Source organism: Panthera pardus, unplaced genomic scaffold (genome assembly GCF_024362965.1).
Source record: "Panthera pardus isolate Hobbes unplaced genomic scaffold, ASM2436296v1 HiC_scaffold_11, whole genome shotgun sequence".
Lineage (NCBI taxonomy): Eukaryota > Metazoa > Chordata > Mammalia > Carnivora > Felidae > Panthera > Panthera pardus.
The window spans coordinates 31,956,010-31,979,061 of NW_026526666.1; the positions used below are offsets into that span (position 1 = coordinate 31,956,010).

Sequence of the window (23,052 nt, forward strand, 5' to 3'; positions counted from 1 at the left end):
ATAAAATGATAGAACTAGAATACGGACAACAATGGCATATAAGTTAAGTGTAGTTAAGTAGACTGGATTTAAAGTATTCTAAGTTTGTTGTGTGGTATGAAAAGAAGGTATCCCATTCACAGTCCAGCTGACAAACAGAAACCACACTAGATATTTTGAACAAAGGGAATTTAATACAGGGAACTGGTTACATCATAAATATCTAGATATTATGCCAAGGAGGAGGGACAAAACAGTGATAAAATTAAAGAGTTTAGTCAGGTGTACTGCTTTGGAAGTCACCAGAAAATATGATGTAGTTAAAATGTCCCCAGGGAGGAGATTTTCCAGAGCCAGAATGAGGAGTAAAAACAATTTGTTAGTAATTTCACCAACAACATTTAGAGCAAAAGATACGCTGTTTTTGGAGCTTTTAGTATTTTCTCCAAAACCACAACTGAGCAGTTGGCTTCCAAGATGAATTAGAGTTCTAGAACATAGGAACAATCCATATCCTTAGAAGGCTCCTGATTACTTAAGGTCCAGCCTTAAACTGGCTCCTTCATTTGGAGGTATATAGTAACACAGCTGACCCTGAGTCTTCCCAACCCCAAGAAAGCTTCCTCAGACTTTATCTACATCCAACAAGAGGTTTCATGTTCAGAATTAGAAGAGCGTAGGTGCTCATAACTGACCTTTCGTCAAGCTATTAAAATGTCTTATTCACAAAACACCCTAGAAAGGGCATATACAGTCTATCCTCCAGGTTTTACAAATGAGAAAAACAAGGCTTAGAGGGGATGCAAGTGGTGTACAACCATACAACTATATAATGGTCCAACTTGGATGAGATCTCAGATCATATAACCTTTGATCTTTATTTTATACACAGCTGGTGCCCAGTGATCAATATTCATTAACTGGTACTTATACAGCCAGGATGGCTGATTATGGAATAAGTCTATTTACTTATTGCATTAAAAAAGATAGCACGAGGGAATACTGTTGAAACAAACCTAGCCAAATCTAAATTAATAAAAGTAGTAGTATGCTGAAGCACTCTATCTCCCTCACAAACTTCAATCTCAAGTCTTAGCTACTGTTCACTCACCATCATTCTGGTATTTACCTGGTATTTATAAACAGATATTTTAAGAATAAACTGCTCCAGAATCTTGCCATGTGTTACAGTTATATTAAATGTTTGTATTCCCCCCCAAAGCCAGCTTTTTTATTTAAACAAAATGGCTCACCTTATATAGCCATCTCAACATGCTCAGACTATAGGAATACTCATGTATTATTAATGGATGCTTATTTTTTTGTGTACTCAGGATGGCCTCTGTCATATGTCATCAATTAAAGTAACGTCACTGAGAACTTTTTTCTTTTTTTTTTTTGAAGTTTCCTTTCTTTTTTTTTTTTTTTTTTAAGTTTATTCTATTTTGAGAGAGGGAGTGGAGGGGCAGAGAGAGAAGGAGTGAGAATCCTAAGCAGGTTCCATGCTGTCAGCCCAGAGCCTGACATGGGGCTTGAACTCACAAATGTGAGATCACGACCTAAGCCGACATCAAGAGTCAGATGCTTTTAACCAACTGACTCAGGCACCCTGCTGAGAAATTCTGTAACTAGTACAAACTGTGGTTTAGCTTTCTTAATATTTTATAAAAATAGCATGGATAAGATTGTGGGCTGTAACATTTTTTTGTTTAAGCTGAAATAAACAACATAGGCATGAAAAATTTCAGAACTGCTTGTACCTGTTATATTACATCTTAATGTCTGAAAACTGTCCTTGTATTGCCTGATAGAGAAGACTTCTTCATTCTGTACATAACTCTGTACCTAGGGCATGCACAGTTCTTTCATAAATTCTCCTTAAGATAATGCTACCTTATTTTTCTTCTTTCCTACCTCTGACAACAATAATGTGTGCCATCAACCACTATACATCTGTTGGACTGGTTAAAAAATACATTAACAATACCAAGAGCCAGAGAGGATGTGGAACAACCAGAGCTCTCATATATTCCTGATGAGAATGAAAAATGGTATAGCCACTCTGGAAAAGATTTTGGCAGTTTCTTATAATGTTAAACATACTCTAACCCATGATGTAGCAATCACACTCTTCAGTATTTACTAAAGTGAATAACATGTTCACACAAAAATCTATTAACAGGTAGATACAGCAGCCTTACTGATAATTAAAAACTGGAAAACTACCCTAATGTTCTTGGTTAATGGATAAACAAATTGTGGTATATCTATACAATGGACTTACTACTCAGCAATAAAAAAGAATGAATTATTGATAAATGCAAGAACCTGGATGAATCTCAAAATGCAATATGCTGAGTGAAAGAAGTCAGTGGCAAAAGATTATACACTTTACGACTCCATTGGTAGGACATTCTTGAAAAGCAAACTATATGGAGGAGGGGAAGGAAAAAAACAAAAAAAAGAGGTCAGAGTGGGAGAGAGCCAAAGCATAAGAGACCCTTAAAAACTGAGAACAAACTGAGGGCTGATGGGGGGTGGGAGGGAGGGGAGGGTGGGTGATGGGTATTGAGGAGGGCACCTTTTGGGATGAGCACTGGGTGTTGTATGGAAACCAATATGACAATAAATTTCAATAAATAAATGAATGAATGAATGAATGAATGAATGAAAAGCAAACTATAGTGATAGAGAACAGACCAGTGGTTGCCAAGGAATATGGAATGAGGAGAGGGTGTGACTCCAAAGAAACAGCACTGTTCCTTTTTCTGATTATGGTGGTTAGATAAACCTAGTGTATATTAAAATTTATGAAATGGTATACCAAAAAAGAATCAATGTTACTGTGTATTAGTTTTTTTTAAGTGTATCATTAAAGAATTCAAAGGTTAGGAATCTATGAGTCATGTAATCTCATGATTTTAAAGATGAGGAAAGAAATCCAGGGGTGTTATAAGTGACTTGCTAACTACTCAATGGCAACCCTTTCCTTAAGAATCCAAAATTTAATACAAAGTATGTTTATCTCAAAATGAGAAATTCAGTGAGAAATAAAAAATATGTAGAATCACATAACAAATCAGGCTACATATTTCACACTTATATTTAATACATATAAAAGTCAATTACAATTTCTATGCCATACTTAGGTAGACAGGTCAAGAATTAAAAAAAAATTTTACTTCTATTCAAGAAACACTTCATAAACTTCACTTGGAAAGAAAACTCCTTTAATATAGTTATTATCTCCAGAATTTAGAGGAATTTCTGAAGTTAACTCTAAAAAAACTCCAACATTATTGGTTCTATACCAAATCAGTATTTCCCTTCTGGATCTTCTAGATATTAAAGAAAATATCCATTACTTTAATAGGTAAAAATCAGTCTAAGTTTGGTGAAGTATGAGAAGATGGAAATGGGAAGAGGTATAAGAAAAGGAAATAAGATGAAAACGGGCTTATACTATACAAATTACCAGCTATACTTCACAAAATATGAAATACATTCTTATCATCTTCTTTAGGGATAATACACAAAAGTGAAATATTCAAGATACTGGTTCTTTCCCAAATATTTCCTTTTGGAGTCTCAGGTGCCAACTAAGACTTAAATTACCACTCCACTTGACAGAGATCCAATAATCTTTTTCTTAAGGTACATTCAACCTCATCTAATAGTATCTTTATAACTTCTATGTGGGCTAGTTCCAATGAGACTATCTTAAAGTATACAAAAGGTAAACAGTTATGGGCTTGAAGAAAACATCAAAAAAATTAATTTCTTGCTACTCTTAAGAATAAATGAACACTCAATATATTTTACCAATAACAGTCCCAAATGATCAGATCTTGATATTATAATATGCAATATTTCAGAGAGTTTTATAGTTAAGTCTTGAAGTTCATCTGATAAAACTCGTTATTTTACAAATAAAAAGCTAAAGATTAAGAGTTAATTATTTCAGAAGTAAAGTGAGAGCGGGCCTAACTAGGTACATAGTAATTATTCATATAATGCAGACTTAAATTATGTCCCTTTTCTTTAAGCATTAGGCTTGCATACCTCTAAGATGAGACTTATTAATATTAATAAACACTTGTTTATTAATCCACATACTTTACAGGACTGAAAGCAAAGAACTACGTTCTTGAATCTTCCTGTCAGACCTAATTAAAGTAAATGATTTTGTTTACCTTAATATGCAATTTAAAACACAGAAAATTTTATGGCAATCTGACCTAAATTTAATTTTGAACTACTTTTAATCCTGTCCTTTTTACTGTTTTTTACTGCTATTAAATAAGTGATGATGGAAAAAGAAAAAAAAAAAACTTATTACCAAATTGTATGAATATGCCATTTGCAAAGAGAACGATTTTTTTTAATAAACTCAAAGTCAGGGAAGGTTTCACAGCGATAACCAAATTGGCTTCTGAGAAAGGAAAAGAATTTGACAGTAGGACCTAAAGCTCATTTCTTTATATGAAACTCTAAGAAAGACAAACCTAAAGTTACAGACGATAGAATAGTGGCTGCTTAAAGCCAGGGATGCAGACTAGAGATTGAGAATTAATGTATACAAGACAACCAATGAAGTGATGGAAAGCTTCAGGATCCACTGGTTGCAGTGACAGTTACCTAGGTACATACATCTGTTAAAACTCATCAAATCATATACTTAAACTATGCATTTTATCATATGTAGTTTATATTTCAGTAGAGTTAGTTTTTTAAGAGGGACTGGGAAAACAAAATAGGCTATTCTTCATGTGGCAAAAACTCTTCAATATTCCAATTACAAGGTAGTTATCAGTACTGTGTGAGGAAAAAATGTTTTCTCTAAATAAACAGAGTTTAAAGCGCCAGGGCTGTTTCTTATTTTAGACCTCTCCTAAAGCAGTCTAATGGGCAAAAAATACAGAGCTCGGCAGAGTTCCAACAGAACAAGCTATTTCTAAGTTTATATGATATTGCTAAGAAAAGTATTTTCATAATATAAATTTCCATTTATATACAATTATTGAATGTGTGGGTAAGAGAATAATACTAGATGAGGGGTTGAAGAGTTCTTAGCTAACTTTGTTATTCTGGGGAAATTAATTCACATCATTGGTATGACTTCAATTCTAAAATAAGAAGACTGGTTTCTCTATGATTTCTGTTATTTTTAAGATTCAACTATTCTTACAAGGTTGAAATCTCTACATAGAGAGTCTCCAATGAAATTCCTAAAGTCCTAGATGTTGAAACTTATACATTAAAGTAAGTTTTATCAAGTACACTGAATATCTGAAGTATTTTATGCAACTTTTTAGATTGGTAATTTGAGGTTCTTAGTCAAATTCATGTACTAGTCAAATTCAATTTTGCTTATATCTGTTATTTCTTATTAACTAATCTCAGAGATTCTAAATTCTAAATTCTATGAATTTAGATTATAAATTCTAAATTCTCAGAGTATTATAAATTCTAAAATTTCTATGCAGTTGGATACATTACTGTAGATATACCACTCCTTTTCTCTGCCAATGAATACATTGAAGGTTACAGAGATTACAAACCTTGCTCAAAATACAATCTCTGCAAAGACAAACTATTGACAAATGTGTTTTATGTATAAAGCTTTAGGAAGAATGTATATATTGATAAATATTGATACAAATATAGAAATTTTTTTCAGGAAGGATATACAACAAAAAGTAATGCTACTTTTAGGGAAAGAGCTTAGGGTAGAGAGAGCTAGTTTTCTGTTTTTACTTTCTGTACCATTGAAAAATTTCCAACATGAACATTTGTTAATTCTACTGTTTAAAAATCTTAGGTTGAACTCACAGGTTAGATTTTCCTTTTATTTTCTATATTTAAGGAAAAAAAAGTAATGTTTGGTTTTTAAAATTTTCCTCTTCCTTTTCAAATGATATGCCTGTTGGCTTAGTTGTTAATTCAGTTGCTTCGAGCACAAAGAACAAAGGTCATAGGTTTGATTAATTACGTTTGCAAAGAATAAAAATATCCCTCGGTCACAGAATACATTTTTAACTTTAAAAGTCATCTGGCAAACTCGTGTTGCTGATCACAAGGATGAATCAGGTAAGAGCATGTGGTTGACTCAGTACAAAACATTAATCTTGGAAAAATAACTCTAAGTGATGTCTTACTGACAGAGGGTAAGAGAGTAGACAGCAAAGTTACTCATCTCTAAGTAAACGTTTCAATTTTCATATCCATCAAGCCACTGTACTTCTGAACAGAATATAAACAAGACTTTAACTATCAGAGAAAATACAGTCCCTGTACTTCCAGAAAAACTAAAAACTATAGCTTCACAAAGCTTACTAATTTCAAAGATGATATACTTATTAATGTATTATAAAAACATCAAATAAAATACATATATACCTGTAACATCTTCTGGATCTGATACAACAATATGTGCATTTAGTTCCTGTAGCTTGTGATGCAGTTCTTCTAATTTTTTATTTGATTTTTTCAAAATGTTGTCCACATAAGCCAAACTTTTTTTATCTGTTGTGACTTTCCTCAGATTTTCAGCTCCTTCTTTGATTTTCAGTTCTTTCCTTATTTCTCTCTTGATTCGATCCTTGATGTCATCCAATTTCTGTTGCACCATTGTATCTGAAAAGTCTAATTTTTGAACAGCACTCACATTCTCAGAAAATGGAAGACTCCGGGAATCTCCCTACAGGAAAAAAAAACGAAACATACAAATGTGATAGTTTAGGAAAGTTAGCTGCTCAGTAAAATGTGAAGCATAAGAACAAAACTGTGTATTCAGTGATTCTTTATTAAATACATTATACCTAATTACATTTAATTCTTTTCTTAGTAAGCAAGAGACTAGTTACCTTTATTATTGCCATATAAGAGCCTAAGTTAAAAAACTCTGCCCACTCACTAAATAGCATTACCTGACAAATTTATATTAAAATAAACACATCTACACACAAAGGCATCTTAGGGTTGTATAAAGACAGTGGATTTCTGATATCCTATGAACCCAAATTAGACCCTAACACCTACGCTATGAACCTTGAGCAAGCTACTTTTTTTAAACCTTTATTTATTTTTTATTTTTTCTAATGTTCATTTTGAGAGAGAGAGAGAGAGAGAGAGAGACTGATTGAGCAAGCAGGGAAGAGGCAGAGAGAGAGAGAGGGAGACAGAGAATCCCAAGCAGGTTGCACGCTGTCAGGGCGAAGCCTGATCTCATGAACTGCAAGATCATGACCTGAGCAGAAATCAAGAGATGGACCGTTAATCGACTGAGCCACCCAGGCACCCCTTGAGCAAGTTATTTAACCTTTCAAATAAATATTCAGTTTAATCATCTGTAAAATCTACATAATACTGCCACCTTTCAGAGTTATTGTGATAATACAAAATATTTTATGTGTAGCTTCAAGCACAATTCTTGGCCCATTGTACAGTCACTCAATAAGTAAAAATTATTATTAAATTCCAAAGGTAAGATATAATTTTATTTGATCTTCTATTTAAAAAAAAAAAAAAAAAAAACTTAAAAAAAGTAATAGTGGGGGCACCAGAGTAGCTTAGCCGGTTAAGCCTCCAACTCTTGATTTCAGCTCACGTGATGATTTCAGTTGTGAGATTAAGCCCCACATAGGGCTCTCACAGAGGGGTTGGTGGTGGGGGGTGGGAGGGGGGAGTCTGCTTGAGATTCTCTCTCTCCTTTTCTCTCTGCCTCTCCCCTGCTGGTACGTGCACGCACATGTGCTCTAACACACACACACACACACACACACACACACACACACACACACCCCAAACAAATATTGGCAAAAATAAAGTTATACCCTTATGATCACTTTTTGGATAATGAATTAAATGCAACAGGATTCAGATAGACTATATACAGAACTCTATATATTTCATGGCTATTTATCCCAATTGATAATGTGATTGACTACAAAAACATCATTACCAGAAAATATGTCTCAATTATGTCTTACTGATAGAAGCTAAGACAATACACAGTACCAGTTATTCATCTTAACGTAAAAATCAGGTTGGGTAAGTACATCTAATCTACAAACCAAAGTTATGCCCTAGCTATTTGTATATCATTTGCTATTTTAAATTCCATTACTCTAATACAACTGGTTTTTAAATTTTCAACTTCTGAAACATAAAACTTAGGGATAATGTTTACTTTGGGGAAGAGGTATTGAGTTTGTGGTTATAAAAGGTTATAAAAATGAGAAACATTTCACTATGCACCCTTATGTAGCTTTTGAACAGATGCAATTAATTAAAAAATCTTCCTTAATTTCTTTGAGAATTCATCATAACCATATAAATAAGTTCTATTTAAGTTCCTAGGTACAAATACTTTTTACATCTAATTCTTAACCTCTAAAAAACCAGGTTATCTTGCAGAATAATGAGTTAATATATGAGAAGATATGGGATCTTGGCTTTGGACCAAATTACCCTGTGCCAAAGGGCATACTATGCAAAGAATGTAGTTGATAAATCTGTTCTTAAGCTTTTTAGGTCCAAGAACCGCTTTGGAACTCTGACAAAAAACAGTAGGACAAAGAAAATTTCATGTTTGTATATATAATTTCCAGGTTCCATTGATCTGAGATTAAGAATTCCTACGGGGCGCCTGGGTGGCGCAGTCGGTTAAGCGTCCGACTTCAGCCAGGTCACGATCTCGCGGTCCGTGAGTTCGAGCCCCGCGTCAGGCTCTGGGCTGATGGCTCGGAGCCTGGAGCCTGTTTCCGATTCTGTGTCTCCCTCTCTCTCTGCCCCTCCCCCGTTCATGCTCTGTCTCTCTCTGTCCCAAAAATAAATAAAAAACGTTGAAAAAAAAAATTAAAAAAAAAAAGAATTCCTAGGATAAGGGGCTCCTGGGTGGATCAGCTGGTTAAGTGTCCGACTCTTTCTTGGTTTCAGCTCAGGTCATGATCTTACTCACAGTTGTTGAGTTTGAGCCCTGCATCCATCTCTGCATTGATGGCGTGGAACCTGCTTGGGATTCTGTCTCCCTCTCTCTCTCTCCCTCCCCTGCTAGCTCTTTATCTTTCTCTCAAAATCAATAAATAAACTTAAAAAAAAAAAAAAGAATTCCTAGGATAAGTGATCTATACCTGATTGGCCTTAAATTTCTGATCCTCAACTATGTGGATACAGAATGATCTTGTATCTGGGTCGAAAAAAATGTCTACATTTTTCACTACTTATAATGGAATGTAAGTCCTATTATCCATTTATTCAGTTTCCAAAGCTGTGAATCTACCTTTGGCTGGTTATCAAAAACAATAGCATATTACTACTGTTAAAAAATAAAATGCCAAATTTCTGCTGTCTAGATTCAGGTAAAGTGGACTGAGGCAAACAATGCTCAGATGAAAAAGTTTAAGCTAACTTCATTTCTGTAGATCTTTTTATTTCTATCCTCACAGACTTAGAAAATATGAACTGCTTTCACAAATTTGTGCTTTAATATTATGTACTAAGCTAGAGACTCCCTAAGTTTCTTGGCTCATGGTGACTTTAGTGCATCAGTAATTTTTACCATATGCCCCACAGGCCAAGAGAAATATGTAACAATTCTGTTTACTAAATACTAAGATCCTAATTACTTAATAAATAGTTAAATTATGATAACTTAGTAGCTGATTGAAATAACACAAGTTGAAAGAAAACGTTACTTTTTTTTTTTTCATTCTTTAATAACCACAGTTACGTATTAATGGACTGTGTCTGACGACTGGGTACCTTCACAATTTCTCAAACCTTGAATTCATATTGGACACTACCAGCCTCATTTCCTGTTCCTCCATAAAGGGAATGTAGATAAATCTAATATTGAAACCTGAGTCCAGTTAGTTCACATGATACTCAACAAATGGTGTCACTGTGTTTCCCCGGAAATTTTAAAATACACTGCAACATCCTGAGAGTCTGCTGAGGCACCCCAGAGAGCCTTGTTGCACAGTTTGGGAACTGTGGTAGTAAAACATAAAGGCTGTTAAAAAATACTGTTACACGAAAATGGCATTAATATTTGATGTGAATCCTTGAAGGCCTTTTGCCTACTTCAACTCATTTCTTTTCAATTTTCTCCCTAAATTCCAATTCTATCAAACTACAGAATTTACTGCTGGACACAAACTATCTTGGCTCAGCTACTAATGCATGCTGTACCTTTGGAATGTATCACCTTTCCTGCAGAAATCAACCATTTCTTCCTAGTCCTTTCTCTGCTAACTTTTACTTTCTATCAAAGTAGATCACAATTCTTCATGGAAAAGAATTTCCTGCCTATACCCTCTTAGAATTTAGATTAAATGCCTCTCCTCACCACCCCAAAGACTATGATCAATTTGAAGGCAGGCTTACACCTGGCAGAGTAGTTCTGTTTTCTTAATGATTTGTCCATTATTTAATATTTTTCTTATAGAAGTCAGGAAAATCTGTCACTGCTGAGGAACTCAGGCTTTCCTCCTTCTGATAAGGAGAACTACTTATATTCCAGGAAACTCAAAGGCAAAATTGATATTCAACCACAGCAACTACATTAGCTAAAATTCGATATAGACCATATGTGGTTAGCATGTTTGTTTCCTCTTCCTTTTTGCATAGGACTAAATTTTTAGTAACCATATTTCACTCCCATCTTTTGTTGTGACATGGCTTAAATATTTTTTGAAAAGGAGTGTAAGAGATGTCTACAATATAATCAATAATTTAAAATAACCAAAAGTCCTCTGACAGTAGATAAGAAAGGTTATAGTACTTTCTATTACTACTTTCCTAAAAATTTTAGTTGCAATACACTGTGAAATTTCCTGAAAAATAGAATTTTCTTGCATTTGGAACATGTGGGATATTTTATCTATTAAATTATGTCCCTATCCTAAAAAAAATAATAAAATAATTATATCATAAATGTCAGAATCAGTACTAGGCGATGAAATAATATTCCTGACACAAGTAAAATAAATTAGCCTCAGAAAATAAATATTTAACCAGTGAAAATCTTCAGTGATAATCTTTGTCTCAGTAGGTTGTTCTATAGGCAGCAATAACTGTCTCCACTATCTACATTATATTAATTTACGTTTACAAGCTTACCACTTTCATCCTCCATTCACAACTGTTTTCTACTCTGTAAAATTTCATGCTTACCGCAAAATTAAACAGTAGATATCTTTTTTCATCTTTTCAAAACACAGTTAGATTCAACCTCTAATCACAAACTCTCTTAAAAATTCATTAATATACTCAGAAAGTATGCAGATAAAAGATTTTTAAAAGGAAAAAAATGAACTAATCTTAAGAATAAAATTAAACTCGTAAAAGTACTCTTGATGCTCCACCAATCTATACATGAAAGAAACCTCATAATTCTCATATCTTTTATCACTGAAATCATAAGCTAGCCACTCCATGCTAGTCAAATTAATCTAACACTTTGCTGTTTATATTATTTTGCCTTTGTCTTTCTTTTTCATGCCCTATTTATCTTACTATCAATCTAAATTCACCATCACAAAATACTTGTTAAAAAAATATTTCATGTGTTTCATGGTTAATTCTACCTACTTTATATTTTATATCATCCATATCCTTAATGCAGTCATTCAAACAGATGAATCATATCCAAACACGAGGAAACTATCAGTGAAATTAATACCCTCAGGATTTATAGAACAATCGAAATTATTTTTAGGTAAGCTGGTTTCAAGTGGCTACATAAAAGAAATAATAGAGACCTCATTGAGTAGGAAACGAAAAGTAAAAATTACATGGATTTCAAAGGAATCAAAATAAATTAAAATCTCAGTAGATACATAAATAGCAGATTGAACCAAGATAATGAGTTAGTATACTGGCAGACAGAAAACTTAGGAAATTTCTGATTCATCACACACAGATATGAGAAATTAAAAAAGCATGGAAGATAAAAATGATAAGATCCAAGATCCATCTAGTAAGAGCTCCAAAATGAGAATATGGAAAATGAGGAAGTACTGCATGAAGATAAATGAATGAAAAGTAAACAGAGAAAAGGCGTTTCATCAACAAATGAATGACAATTAGGGCAACAGACGTCTTTTCCTTAGTGACAACAAAAGCCCCCCCCAACCCATCAAACTTCTATAAGATTTTGAGCTTTTATCTTTTTTTTTAACGTTTATTTATTATTGAGAGACAGAGAGAGACAAATACCACCAGTATTGTATAGTCTACAGTATATTTGCTATTTAACTAGGTTATTTTGAGTCAGTAAAATTCTACTGTAAAGGGTACTCTAGACCATACCATGTGTAAATCAAGTATTTCAAATACACAGATGTGTTAATATGTATTTAATAAATACAACTATTTTTACTTCATAAAATAAAATTTTGATCTGTAGACTAAAACATGAATTGGTATTTTCCTTTCTTTTCTAATGTTTATTTATTTTTGAGAAAGAGAGTGTGCATGTGCATGCGGGAGAGGTACAAAGAGACAATTTCTGCACTGACAGTGCAGAGACCAATGTGGGGCTCGAACTCAAAACAGAGATCATGACCTAAGCCAAAATCAAGAGTCACTCAACCTACTGAGCTGCCCGGGCACCCTGTTATTTTCAATTTACTACATTTTAACAAACTTCCAGTAAGGTTAAGAAAACTTAAAATAGAACCAGATCAGATTCAAAGAACAAAATGGAAAAGTCTGTCACTTATGATCAAATACTTCATTTAGGGAGAGATAGGAAAGGATGTTTACTCCTCACTGGCCAAGTTCCCAGAGAAGAAGTGAAAAAGCTGTTACTTTCCCTACACTATAGAAATATAAAACAGTCTGACCTGATAGATGCCAAGAAATGCTAGAGCACCCATAAAAAGTCACTGGGTACAACGGCTCATACAATGTTTTAGCTAGAAGGAACTTCAAAGATCAAGTAGCCTAATTTCCTTTTAGTTTTGAGGAAAGCAGGTTCAAAGCAGCTAAGCAATTTGCCTAAGGTCACAAAGAAAAGTCAGTAACCTGGCTGGGTTTACAATGCCAGTCTTGTGATTCCTAATTCGGTGCTCTTTTACTCCATACTGCCTTCTTAGAGATCTTAGGAGTATCCATTTCCTTACATTTGAACTACACCTTGATCTAATTTGCATTAATTAATGGATATTAGGTGCCTTAAATCAGGAATAGTGGCAGGCCATACTTCTCATCTCTAATTTCATCCTAATCCAATCTGTGTCTCAGGGGAGAATACTCTCAACTGGAAGCAAGAAACCAGTTCTAACACCAGCTCTCTGTCACTAGCTATATGCAACCCCAAGCAGGTTATCCCATGTCGCTGTTCCTGTTTGCTCATCTGCAAAATGATGTTTGACTTTCCTATCTTCCAGTTTTTAAAAAAACTACATTTATTCAAAACGTTCACTGAATGCTAGGCAATGGAAAATAGCACAGTCTACTTTTCTTCCAGATATTCAATTTATTAAGGTAGACAGACATGAAAAACATACTCTGAAGAAGCAACATAGCTTTACACAAATGTAATAGGCCATAGGGGTTGTGTGTGTGTGTGTGTGTGTGTGTGTGTGTGTGTGTGTGCGTGTGCGTGCGCGCGCGCGCGCGTGCATGTGTTTAACAGAAAGCTCAGCTGGAATATAGTATGATGGCAAGAACTAAGCATTTGGAGTCAATCTGGTGATGTACAAATTCTGATACTGCAACCATGTTAAAGCTTCAATTTCCTCACATGAAAATGCAATTATTGCAACTACCTTGACTGTATCATTTCTAAGTCTCATAATAGATATGCCTAAGACTAAGAAGTATGCTTTCATAGTAACAGTGCAGTTCCTGGCACACAGCACTGAAGCAGATAGTACTAGATGCCTACATAATATCCATCCTCCCTTTATCCTTACTGAGAAAATTCCCACTCTGCTAAATGCAACAAAGTACACAGATAAAATTGTCACTTCATTAGACTTTCTAGTTGCTAGAAGTAGCTATATGACAATTTTTGTCAATGAGAAGCCAGCCCAGGATTTGGGTGAACCTCTCTCTCATTTTGCTTAGACTGCAGACCCAAAGCCTGAAGGTGCAGGAGCCATCTTCATGTGACAATACGGGACAAATAGGACAAAACCCAACAAACTAAAGATGGCAAAGCAGAGAGAGGTCCTGGGACCCTGCCAGCTTTACTAAACTGCTACACAAGTCCTACCATGCCTACTTTGGATTTCTTGTTTTAGATATAATATAAATCCCTATCTGACCAAGGATCATTAGGGTCCTGTAAGCAATACAAAGACTTTGGCTTCTGGCTTAGGCAAATAAGTGATATGCTATGACCTCCTGCGTTAAGAGTAGATTTGAGGATTGGGAGAAGCAGGGAAAAGCAGGGAAGCTATATGCTCTATGAAGCTCTGGTAGACCACCGCAAAATGGTCTCAAATGAATCCTGCCTTCCTGCATTTACACTGTCTTGTAGTCCCCCTTTCAAAGTGATTCAACACTAGTCTTTTGACTTATTCTGACAGTGTGATGGAAGTGACATTTTGATGATGAGGAAGGGGACACAAGAGGTCTCATAACTTGTGTTTTCACTCTTGAAACCCCAAATACTAATTACAGAAGTCCAGACTACTCTGCTAGAGAGAGAGACAGGCCCTGGAAGATGAAAGTGACCATGTGGACAGACGCCATGTGGACGAGAACCAAAGCACTCCAGCTGTTCCAACCATTCCAGCTGAGACACCAGACATGTGACTGAGGCATTCCAGTCCAGGTTAGCCACCAGCTGAATACAGCTGCATAACTGAGCACAGGCAAGACCAGAAAAAAACACCTAGTATACCCAGAGAATCTTGAAAGTTTGTGACACTATAATAAATATGTAATTGAAGCTACTGTAGTAATGAAGGCAAGAAATAATGATCGCTTTAAGAAGTCTCTTCAATAACAATAATTATTAATTACTCATTGTGACTTCCAAGAGATAAAAAGTATAACAATCTAATGGGGATGATGGGGATGTCAATAACATTGTCATTATGTTAAAAATTGTTTTTCCTTTTCTTTCCCACCTTACGCCCCCTGCTCCCCACCTCCACACTTTGAGAAGGAAGTAGATAGAGACAACAATCCTCTTCTTTCAAAAAAACAAAATCATCACCTTTCAAAACAGATTTGCTTAAAAAAATCCACCTTACTTCCTCACCATTCCTGTGATTAAACTAACCATAAACTGCATGTAGGTCAGAGTACCCAATCCTTAGATTCAGTGATTGATTTAGGATTAGTCATGGATTGAAGTAGTCCTATTCAGAGGTCCTTTTCAGGGATTAATAAGAAAGTCCTTCTCCAGAGAACACCAGTTGCAAAGACAATAAAAAAAGCTATTAAAGCTATTGACAAAGAGAAGTGCATTTTTTTTTACTGTAAATCATGCAACATTGTTTTTTATTATAATGCATGGGTTTTAAAAATTATTTCCTCAATCTCTCCACACACAGGCAAAAATAAGTATACCATTTAACATATCGGAACTTGCAAACATTGATCATTGCCTAGAGAAGGGAAAATTATCCCTAAAACATGCTTAACCAGGAGGCCAATTCATCATGATAGACAGGCTGTCTGTCCCCCATCTGAACCTTCATTTGCCACCATTCAGTAATCTTTCTTCAGGCCCAGATCAGCAGCACATTTCTTCCCAACAATCACTAAATGTCTGAGAAGACTTTCATCATCATCTGCTACAGAAATCTGGGATATAAGTTTCTTGGGTATCACCAGAAAATGTGTTGATGCTTCATGGGAAATGTCACGGAAAGCAAGACACTGATCATCCTCAAATATGACCAGTGTCATATTGGCTGGGATTTTGTCTGGGATTTCCTTGTGAATGATCTCAAAGAGCATCTTGCTACCAGGCCAGATGGCCTGAGCCTTGGTGATTTCATCAGCCATCTCCCAAAAAAGTTTTTCTTATCATAGCCAACAGAAAACAAAGCTAACCCAGAAAAAAGTAAAGATGAAAATTAAAGAGAAAAAAACCATGGAGGACACAGGCTGAGCATCTAAATCCAATCACGTTTAAACATACTCCCATACCCCTAAACTTTTTAGTCATAGTGCTAACCAATTCCTCTTTTGCTTGAATTTGGTTTGACTTACGATTTCTCTTATCACAAATCAGAGTCATAAATAATACATCTGGCTTCCTGCTTTGAAACATGAAGTTTAATCTAATTTAGTAATGACAACTGCAAATCCATGTCTATATATATTTTCAATATCAAGATCAATATTCCTTATTAAGTATTTGTGTACACTACTACTTTAAAATAACCTCATTTTATACCATGAAACTGAACGTAATGGGTCAGATTTCTGCCTCTGTTCCAAAGGATGCTGTTAGTCATTTTTATTTTTGGTCTTATTTTGCATACTCTTCTTCCTTGAGCTTTTGGGAAATGTTTCTTATCTCACTCAAACCATGTGACTCTAGAGAAGGTGTCAATGTTTTTAATGTGATTCCATAATCCCTGGCCATGGCTGAATGACCTAAGGATGGACATCTGACTGAGCTAAACCATAGTGTTCCATATCCTGGCCAAACATGACTAATTCATTCATCTCACAAATATTTACTGAATACCTATTATGTATGCTAGATGCTGTGCTGCATACCTAATACACAGTGGTGGGACAAAAAAAGGATATCTATATTGTATTAGAACTACATAATGACCCCTCCAACTCTATTCCATAATCTATATGCCTCATTCTAGTCTCCTTCCCTTGTTCATCTGTAAATTCTCTTCCACTAAGAAATCTGGCTCCTACTACTGGCCATCCACTTTAATTATTCAATTCCAGCATACATTTACAGCAGGATCAGAATTGTCCACCCATATCCCTATGGAAACAACTTTATCAACTACAGTACAGTGCTTACATGTACTTCCTTTGGCTTTTAGTATTACAGATTCTTTCCATTTTCAAGGTTACCTAGGTTAACACCTTTCCCCACCACTCCTTTCAGTGAGGTTGTTTCATATGTATGTGTAATATACTTTGATTCTCTTGTAACAGCCTGCGTTCCTTTCTCAGATCTCTGATCTCCTAAATGATACTTTATAATCATGACCTTACTCCTTAATGATACACCTAGTGCCCAGATCCCGGTTCCTAATACTAGTTTCCAAGAAAAGAAACAGGACTTCTTGGAGAAACGGCTGATTCTAGGAGTAGGAGAGATTCAAAATGAGCCTGGAGCATCTTGTAGTGCAAGAAAGTAAAGAAGTACTCAAAACAAAAATCATAGCCATTGATGGAGCTATGTCAAAGGGACACAAGAGCCAGCTTGAAGAACCCCCACTGGTCAAAACTAGAACAATTTTAGCAACAAAATAAGGTAGTACTGGATTATAATCCAAAGTATAAAATAAATATCTATGAGTCCATACTGGTATAAATAAATAACCAAATAAATTAATGGTAAAGGAGAGAAACCTCCTGTATATAGGAGAGAAACCTCCTGTATGTAAGAATTCAACATAATTTTTACACACACACACACACACACACACACACACACACACACACACACACTGCCATCAAAGAAGAGGAGCCTAACCCCCTTACTCCTTATGTCAGCTGTGCATAGTGACTTCCTTCCAAAGAGGACAGTATGAAAAGAAGGAGGGAAAAAAAATAACTTTAGAGTCAGGAGAAACCTGACCAAACACTACCTCAGCTGGGTGATCAAGGTCAACATCAACAGTGATAAGTCATGCTGGTATTATGTAAAATGGTACTTTAACACTGTAATTTACCTTTCAAAAACCCACAACTCTAGTCTAATAATGAAAAACACCAAATTCTAATAGAGGAGCATCTATAAAATACCTGACTGGCACTCCTCAAAACTGTTGAGATCATTTTAAAAGGAAGAAAAAGAAAAAAAGCAAAGTCTAAGAAACTAAAACAGCCAAGGAGAGCCTAAGGAGAAGTGGCAACCAAATGTAATGTGGCATCCAGATGGGATGCTGGAACAGAAAAAAAATGAGAACTAAAGAAATCTGAGTAAAGTATGGATTTTAATTCCTAATAAGATTCATTAACTGTAACAAATGTACCATATTTACACACAATGTTAAAAACGGGGAAGTGAGTCTGGGGTATGTAGAACTTCCTATTGTCTTCTCAGTTTTTCTATAAATTTAAAACTGTTCTAAAAAATGGTAAGTATTTTTTCTTTTCATTTTTTGTTTATTTTAACATTATTTAACATTTTGAGAGAGAGAGGGAGACAGAACGTGAGCAGGGGAGGGGGAGAGAGAGACACACACACACACACAGAATGCAAGCAGGCTCCAGGCTATGAGCTGTCAGCACAGAGCCTGACGTAGGGCTAGAACCTATGGACTGCAAGATCATGACCTGACCCGAAGTCAGATGCTTAACCGACTGAGCCACCCAGGTGCCCCAATAAGCATTTTTTCTAAAAGAAAAGACAGGATCCTTACAATCAAAAAGCTTACATCTAGAGAAAAGACACACATTCAACAAGTAAACCGCAATTAAAAACTGTGATAACTGCAATGAAAAAACAAGATAGAACAATGAAAAACCCACCTATAATTTGATTAAAACATTGAGGAAAGCCTCTCTAAGACTCTCTGAGGAAGTAAATTTTATTCTGAGACCCAAGAGATGATTAAGAGTTACCCAAATAAGGTGAAAGAAAGAAGCACCCCTGCTTGAGAAACTAAAACAAAAATCAGACTTGTCAAATTTCTGGTTCTGGACAAGATCGAACAGGCTCATTTCTTTCTACTCCTGCCTGATAACTAACTACAACTAAACACTCTGGAAATAAAACAGCAGACAATTCTAAGACTCTGAGAGGTGAAAAAAAGGCAAACCAGTTAGAAACTTCAGGTCTTGAGGAACACAAGGTGGTAAATTCTCTGGGTTTTATTTTTATCACAGAATTATCCACCTGGGTATCAGACAAGAACCTCCAAAGCCAAAGTTAAAAAAAAAAAAAAAAAAAAGGTGTGGGGTGGGGAGGTGGGGACATCTGGATGGCTCAGTTGGTTAACCATTCAACTCTTGATTTCAGCTCAGGTCATGACCTCATGGTTCATGGGATCAAGCCCCGCACTGGGCACTATGCTGACCAGTGCAAAGCCTGCTTGGGATTCTCTCTACCTCTCTCTCTCTCTGCCCCTCCCCTGCTCATGCTGTCTCTCTCAAAATAAATTAATTAATTTAAAAAAAAAAAAAGAAGACTCTCAAGAAGAGTCTGCTTTCTCTCTAGAAGAATGGTGAGAAGGAACAGCTCAGCAGGACAGAAACCTTTTTTAAAAAAAAAATTTTAAACATTTATTTTTGAGAGACAGACAGACAGACAGTGTGCGAGTTGGGGGGAGGGGCAGAGAGAGAGAGGGACACACAGAATCCAAAGGAAACTCCAGGCTCTGAGCTTTCAGCACAGAGCCTGATGTGGGGTCGAACTCACAAACCATGAGATCATGACCTAAGATGAAGTTAGACCCTCAACCGACTGAGCCACCCAGGCACCCCAGGACAGAAACCTTTTTGACAACACCCACCCTATTCGACCAAGCACCGTCTGGAGGAGCCTGGACTTAACTGGTAGCAGCAGATAGTCCAGAGTAGAATGGCAGACACCAAGCACTCTGAGGCAGTGCTCTCCTTCTCAGCCAGTAAAGCCGAAGTGAGTATACTGAACTTCTGCTCTTTGACAGCACCAGGGCCCAGAATGGGGCTCCTCTTACTCATCAAGGGGGAGGCATCAACAGAGACCAAGTAGGAAGTGTCGTCTCCTTCCCCAGAGCCTGAGGTAGCCTGGTATGTAGCTTTCCTTCCCTGACAAGGCAGCCCAAGTAGAGACTAAGCACAGAATACATACTTTAGCTCAACAAGAGTAGGCAAATCAGGATGATGCTCCCTTCCTTCAGCAGAGACCTGCTCCCACGTCCAGTGGTAGAAGATAAAACAAGGTGAAACTCCCATCTCCCACTTGTATGGTGTCATCATACAAGGAAAGAGATTCTGGGCTTTGCCCCTCATTGAGCAGTAGCAGGTAGTCTGAGACAGCAATTGTCTCCTCCAATAGTGTGCCGTCAATGAAGACCAAGTGGGGACCACGTCAATTCCACTCGTATCTAGCAGGAACAGACAGTCCTCCTCACTACCCCAAGAAGAGAATGGAGTAAAAGACAGATGACCTTGGAGGAGAGAGCTGGAGAAAAGAACTCATTAAACCTGCCTAAGAAGTCCTGCACAGAACCAGAACTTGGCAGAACCAATTCACACATCAAGCTGACCAGAATTCATATGCAAAAAGGTTTGAGAACCAAAGTATACCATAAAACCCAACTTTTTGGAATAGCTTTCAAGTGGTACACAAAGCACACAAGAATAATACTGTGAGGGCTTTGGAAAGTAAATTATCATTGGAACCAAAGCCCACAAAAGTAGGCCAGAATCTGTGTGCTAAACCTAAACAGTAAGTGCTTGCTAAAATAGAAGATTTAGATACAGGGACTCAATATAATAGTCAAAATGTCCAGGATAACAATTAAAAAAAAAAAAAAAATCACTCACCCAAGAACCAGGAAAATGATAAACTGAATGGCAAAAGATAATCAATATACACCCCAAACTAAGATAACTCACATGTTGAAATGAAATTACAGGATTTTAAAGAAATCATCATTAAGAATGCTTTAACCAAAATTTTTTTTTGAAAAATTGAAAACAATGAATAGAAAACCTCAGCAAATAATAGAAGATAGGAAAAAGAATAAAGAAAATTATAAAATTAAAAAACAATTAAAATAAAGAGCTCACTTGGGGCGTCTAGGTGGCTCAGTCAGTTAAGCGTCCAACTTCAGCTCAGGTCATGATATCACAGTTCCTGAGTTTGAGCCTGGTGTTGGGCTCTGTGCTGACAGCTCAGGGCCTGGAGCCTGCTTCAGATTAGGTGTGTCTGTCTGTCTGTCTGTCTGTCTCTCTCTCTCTCTCTCTCTCTGCCTCTCCCCCACTCACACTCTGTTGCTCTCTCAAAAATGAATGTTAAAAAAAAATCAAAATAAAATAAAATAAAAAGCTCACTGGATGGGCTCAATTCTGGATTGAAGATAACAGAGTAAAGACTCATTAAACTTGAAGACAGATGAGTAGAACTTAACCAACATGAACAGAACAACAGAAAGGAAATAGATTGAAAAAATAAATAAACCACAAAAATCTAACGTTTGTGTTACAGGAGTCCCAAAAGGAGAAGAGAAAGAGTATGTGTCCGAAAAAAATTGGAGGAGGGGCACCTGGGTGGTTCAGTCGGTTGAGCGTCTGACTTTGGCTCAGGTCATGAGCTCATGGCTCGTGAGTTTAAGCCCCACGTCGGGCTCTCTGTTGACAGCTCAGAGCCTGGAGTCTACTTTGGATTCTGTGTCCCTCTCTCTCTCTCTGCCCCTCCCCTTGCTCATGCTCTGTCTCTCTCTCTCTCAAGAATAAAACATTTAAAAAGTTTTTAAATTTAAATTGGGGGCAAAATGGCTAACTTCCAAAATTTGCCAAAAGGCATAAATCCACAGATTCAAGAAACTGAGCAAGTCCCAGAAAGGATAACCCTATGGTCATCTAAAAAAAGCCAAAATATATCAAATCAGACTTATGAAAACTACAAAAAACCAACCAGCTTGAGTTCTGAAAGCAGCTAGAGAGAAATGATGCATTTCTTAACAGAAACCATAGATGCCAGAAGAAAGCAGTATAATATTTCAAATGCTGAAAGAACTGTCAACCTCAAATTCTATACCCAGTGAAAATATCCATCAGGAATTAAAGGGAAACAAAGACATTCTCAGACAAAGACAACTAAGAAAAATTGTCAGCAGCAGTCTTAATCATAAAGAATGGCTAAAGAAGTTCTCAAACTAGAAGAAAATGATAACTGCAAGAGGTTTATAACTTTAAAAAGAAAGACAAAATGAATAAAAATAGGGCTAAGTGTAACAGAATATCATTTTCCTTATGAATTTTTATGATCATCTGATGTGCTCAATGTAAACAAGATAATTTTAACTTTAAAATGGGGAAAGGGACCTAAGTAGAAGTATGATTTCCACATTTCACTCAAAGTGGTAGAATGCCAATACCAACAGTATCCAAAAAAAGTTACACATGCACATCATAACACCCAAGGGACCACTTTAACGAATAACTGGTGATATGCTCAAAAACCTTATAAATAAAAATGGATTCTAAAAAATGTTCAGGTAGCCCACATATAGGCAACAAAAGGGAAACAGAGGAGGAACAAACAGAAGGAACAAACAGAAAACTAATAGTGATCTAGCAGACTTATGCTCTTACATATGTCAGTAATTAATTTTAAGTGTAAAGGGCCTAAATACAAAATTTCAAAACAGAGATTGGCATAATGGATTAACAAGTATGACCTGGCTAGAGGCTATTTATAAGACCCTAACTTTGAATATCAAGGCATAAGTAGACTGAATGAAAAGGATGCCATGCTCTTATCAAAAATAAGAGCAACAGTGGCTATATTAATACCAGGAGAAGCAGACTTGAAGGTGAAGAAAATTATCAGGGAATTTTAGAAGAGAGTCATTACAAAACAATAAAATGATCTATCCACCAATAAGGCATAGTAATGTTAAATGTGGAAACAACAGAGCTTTAAAATAAAAGAAACAAAAGCTGATAGAATCCAGAGGAAAAACAGAAAAAATATACAATTATAACTGAGGATTTCAACTCTCCCCTCTCAGCAAAACAGAACTACAAGATTGAAAACCAGCAAGAAGACAGAAGAACCAAACACCACCATCAAAAAGAAGATTTAATTATTAACATTTACAGACTACTCCATCTAACAAGAACAAAATACATTCTTTTCAAGTGCTCATAGAATATTCACCAGAATAGAACAGAACCAGCGTCATAACACAAACCTAAACAGGGGCACCTGGGTGGCTCAGTCAGTTGAGCATCCAGCTCTTG

The 23,052-nt window shown here is 36.0% G+C and overlaps 1 protein-coding gene across 2 annotated transcripts in view; it reads right to left on the bottom strand.

Moving 5' to 3' along the window:
• The window catches only part of PKN2 (protein kinase N2), a 127,975-nt gene that overhangs the window by 73,388 nt on the left and 31,535 nt on the right, over positions 1-23,052 (bottom strand). For both annotated transcript variants that reach the window (XM_053892852.1, XM_019414068.2), the window contains exon 2: positions 6,379-6,679. In XM_053892852.1, the coding sequence (XP_053748827.1) occupies positions 6,379-6,679 (301 nt within the window). The remainder of the gene's footprint in view (positions 1-6,378; positions 6,680-23,052) is intronic.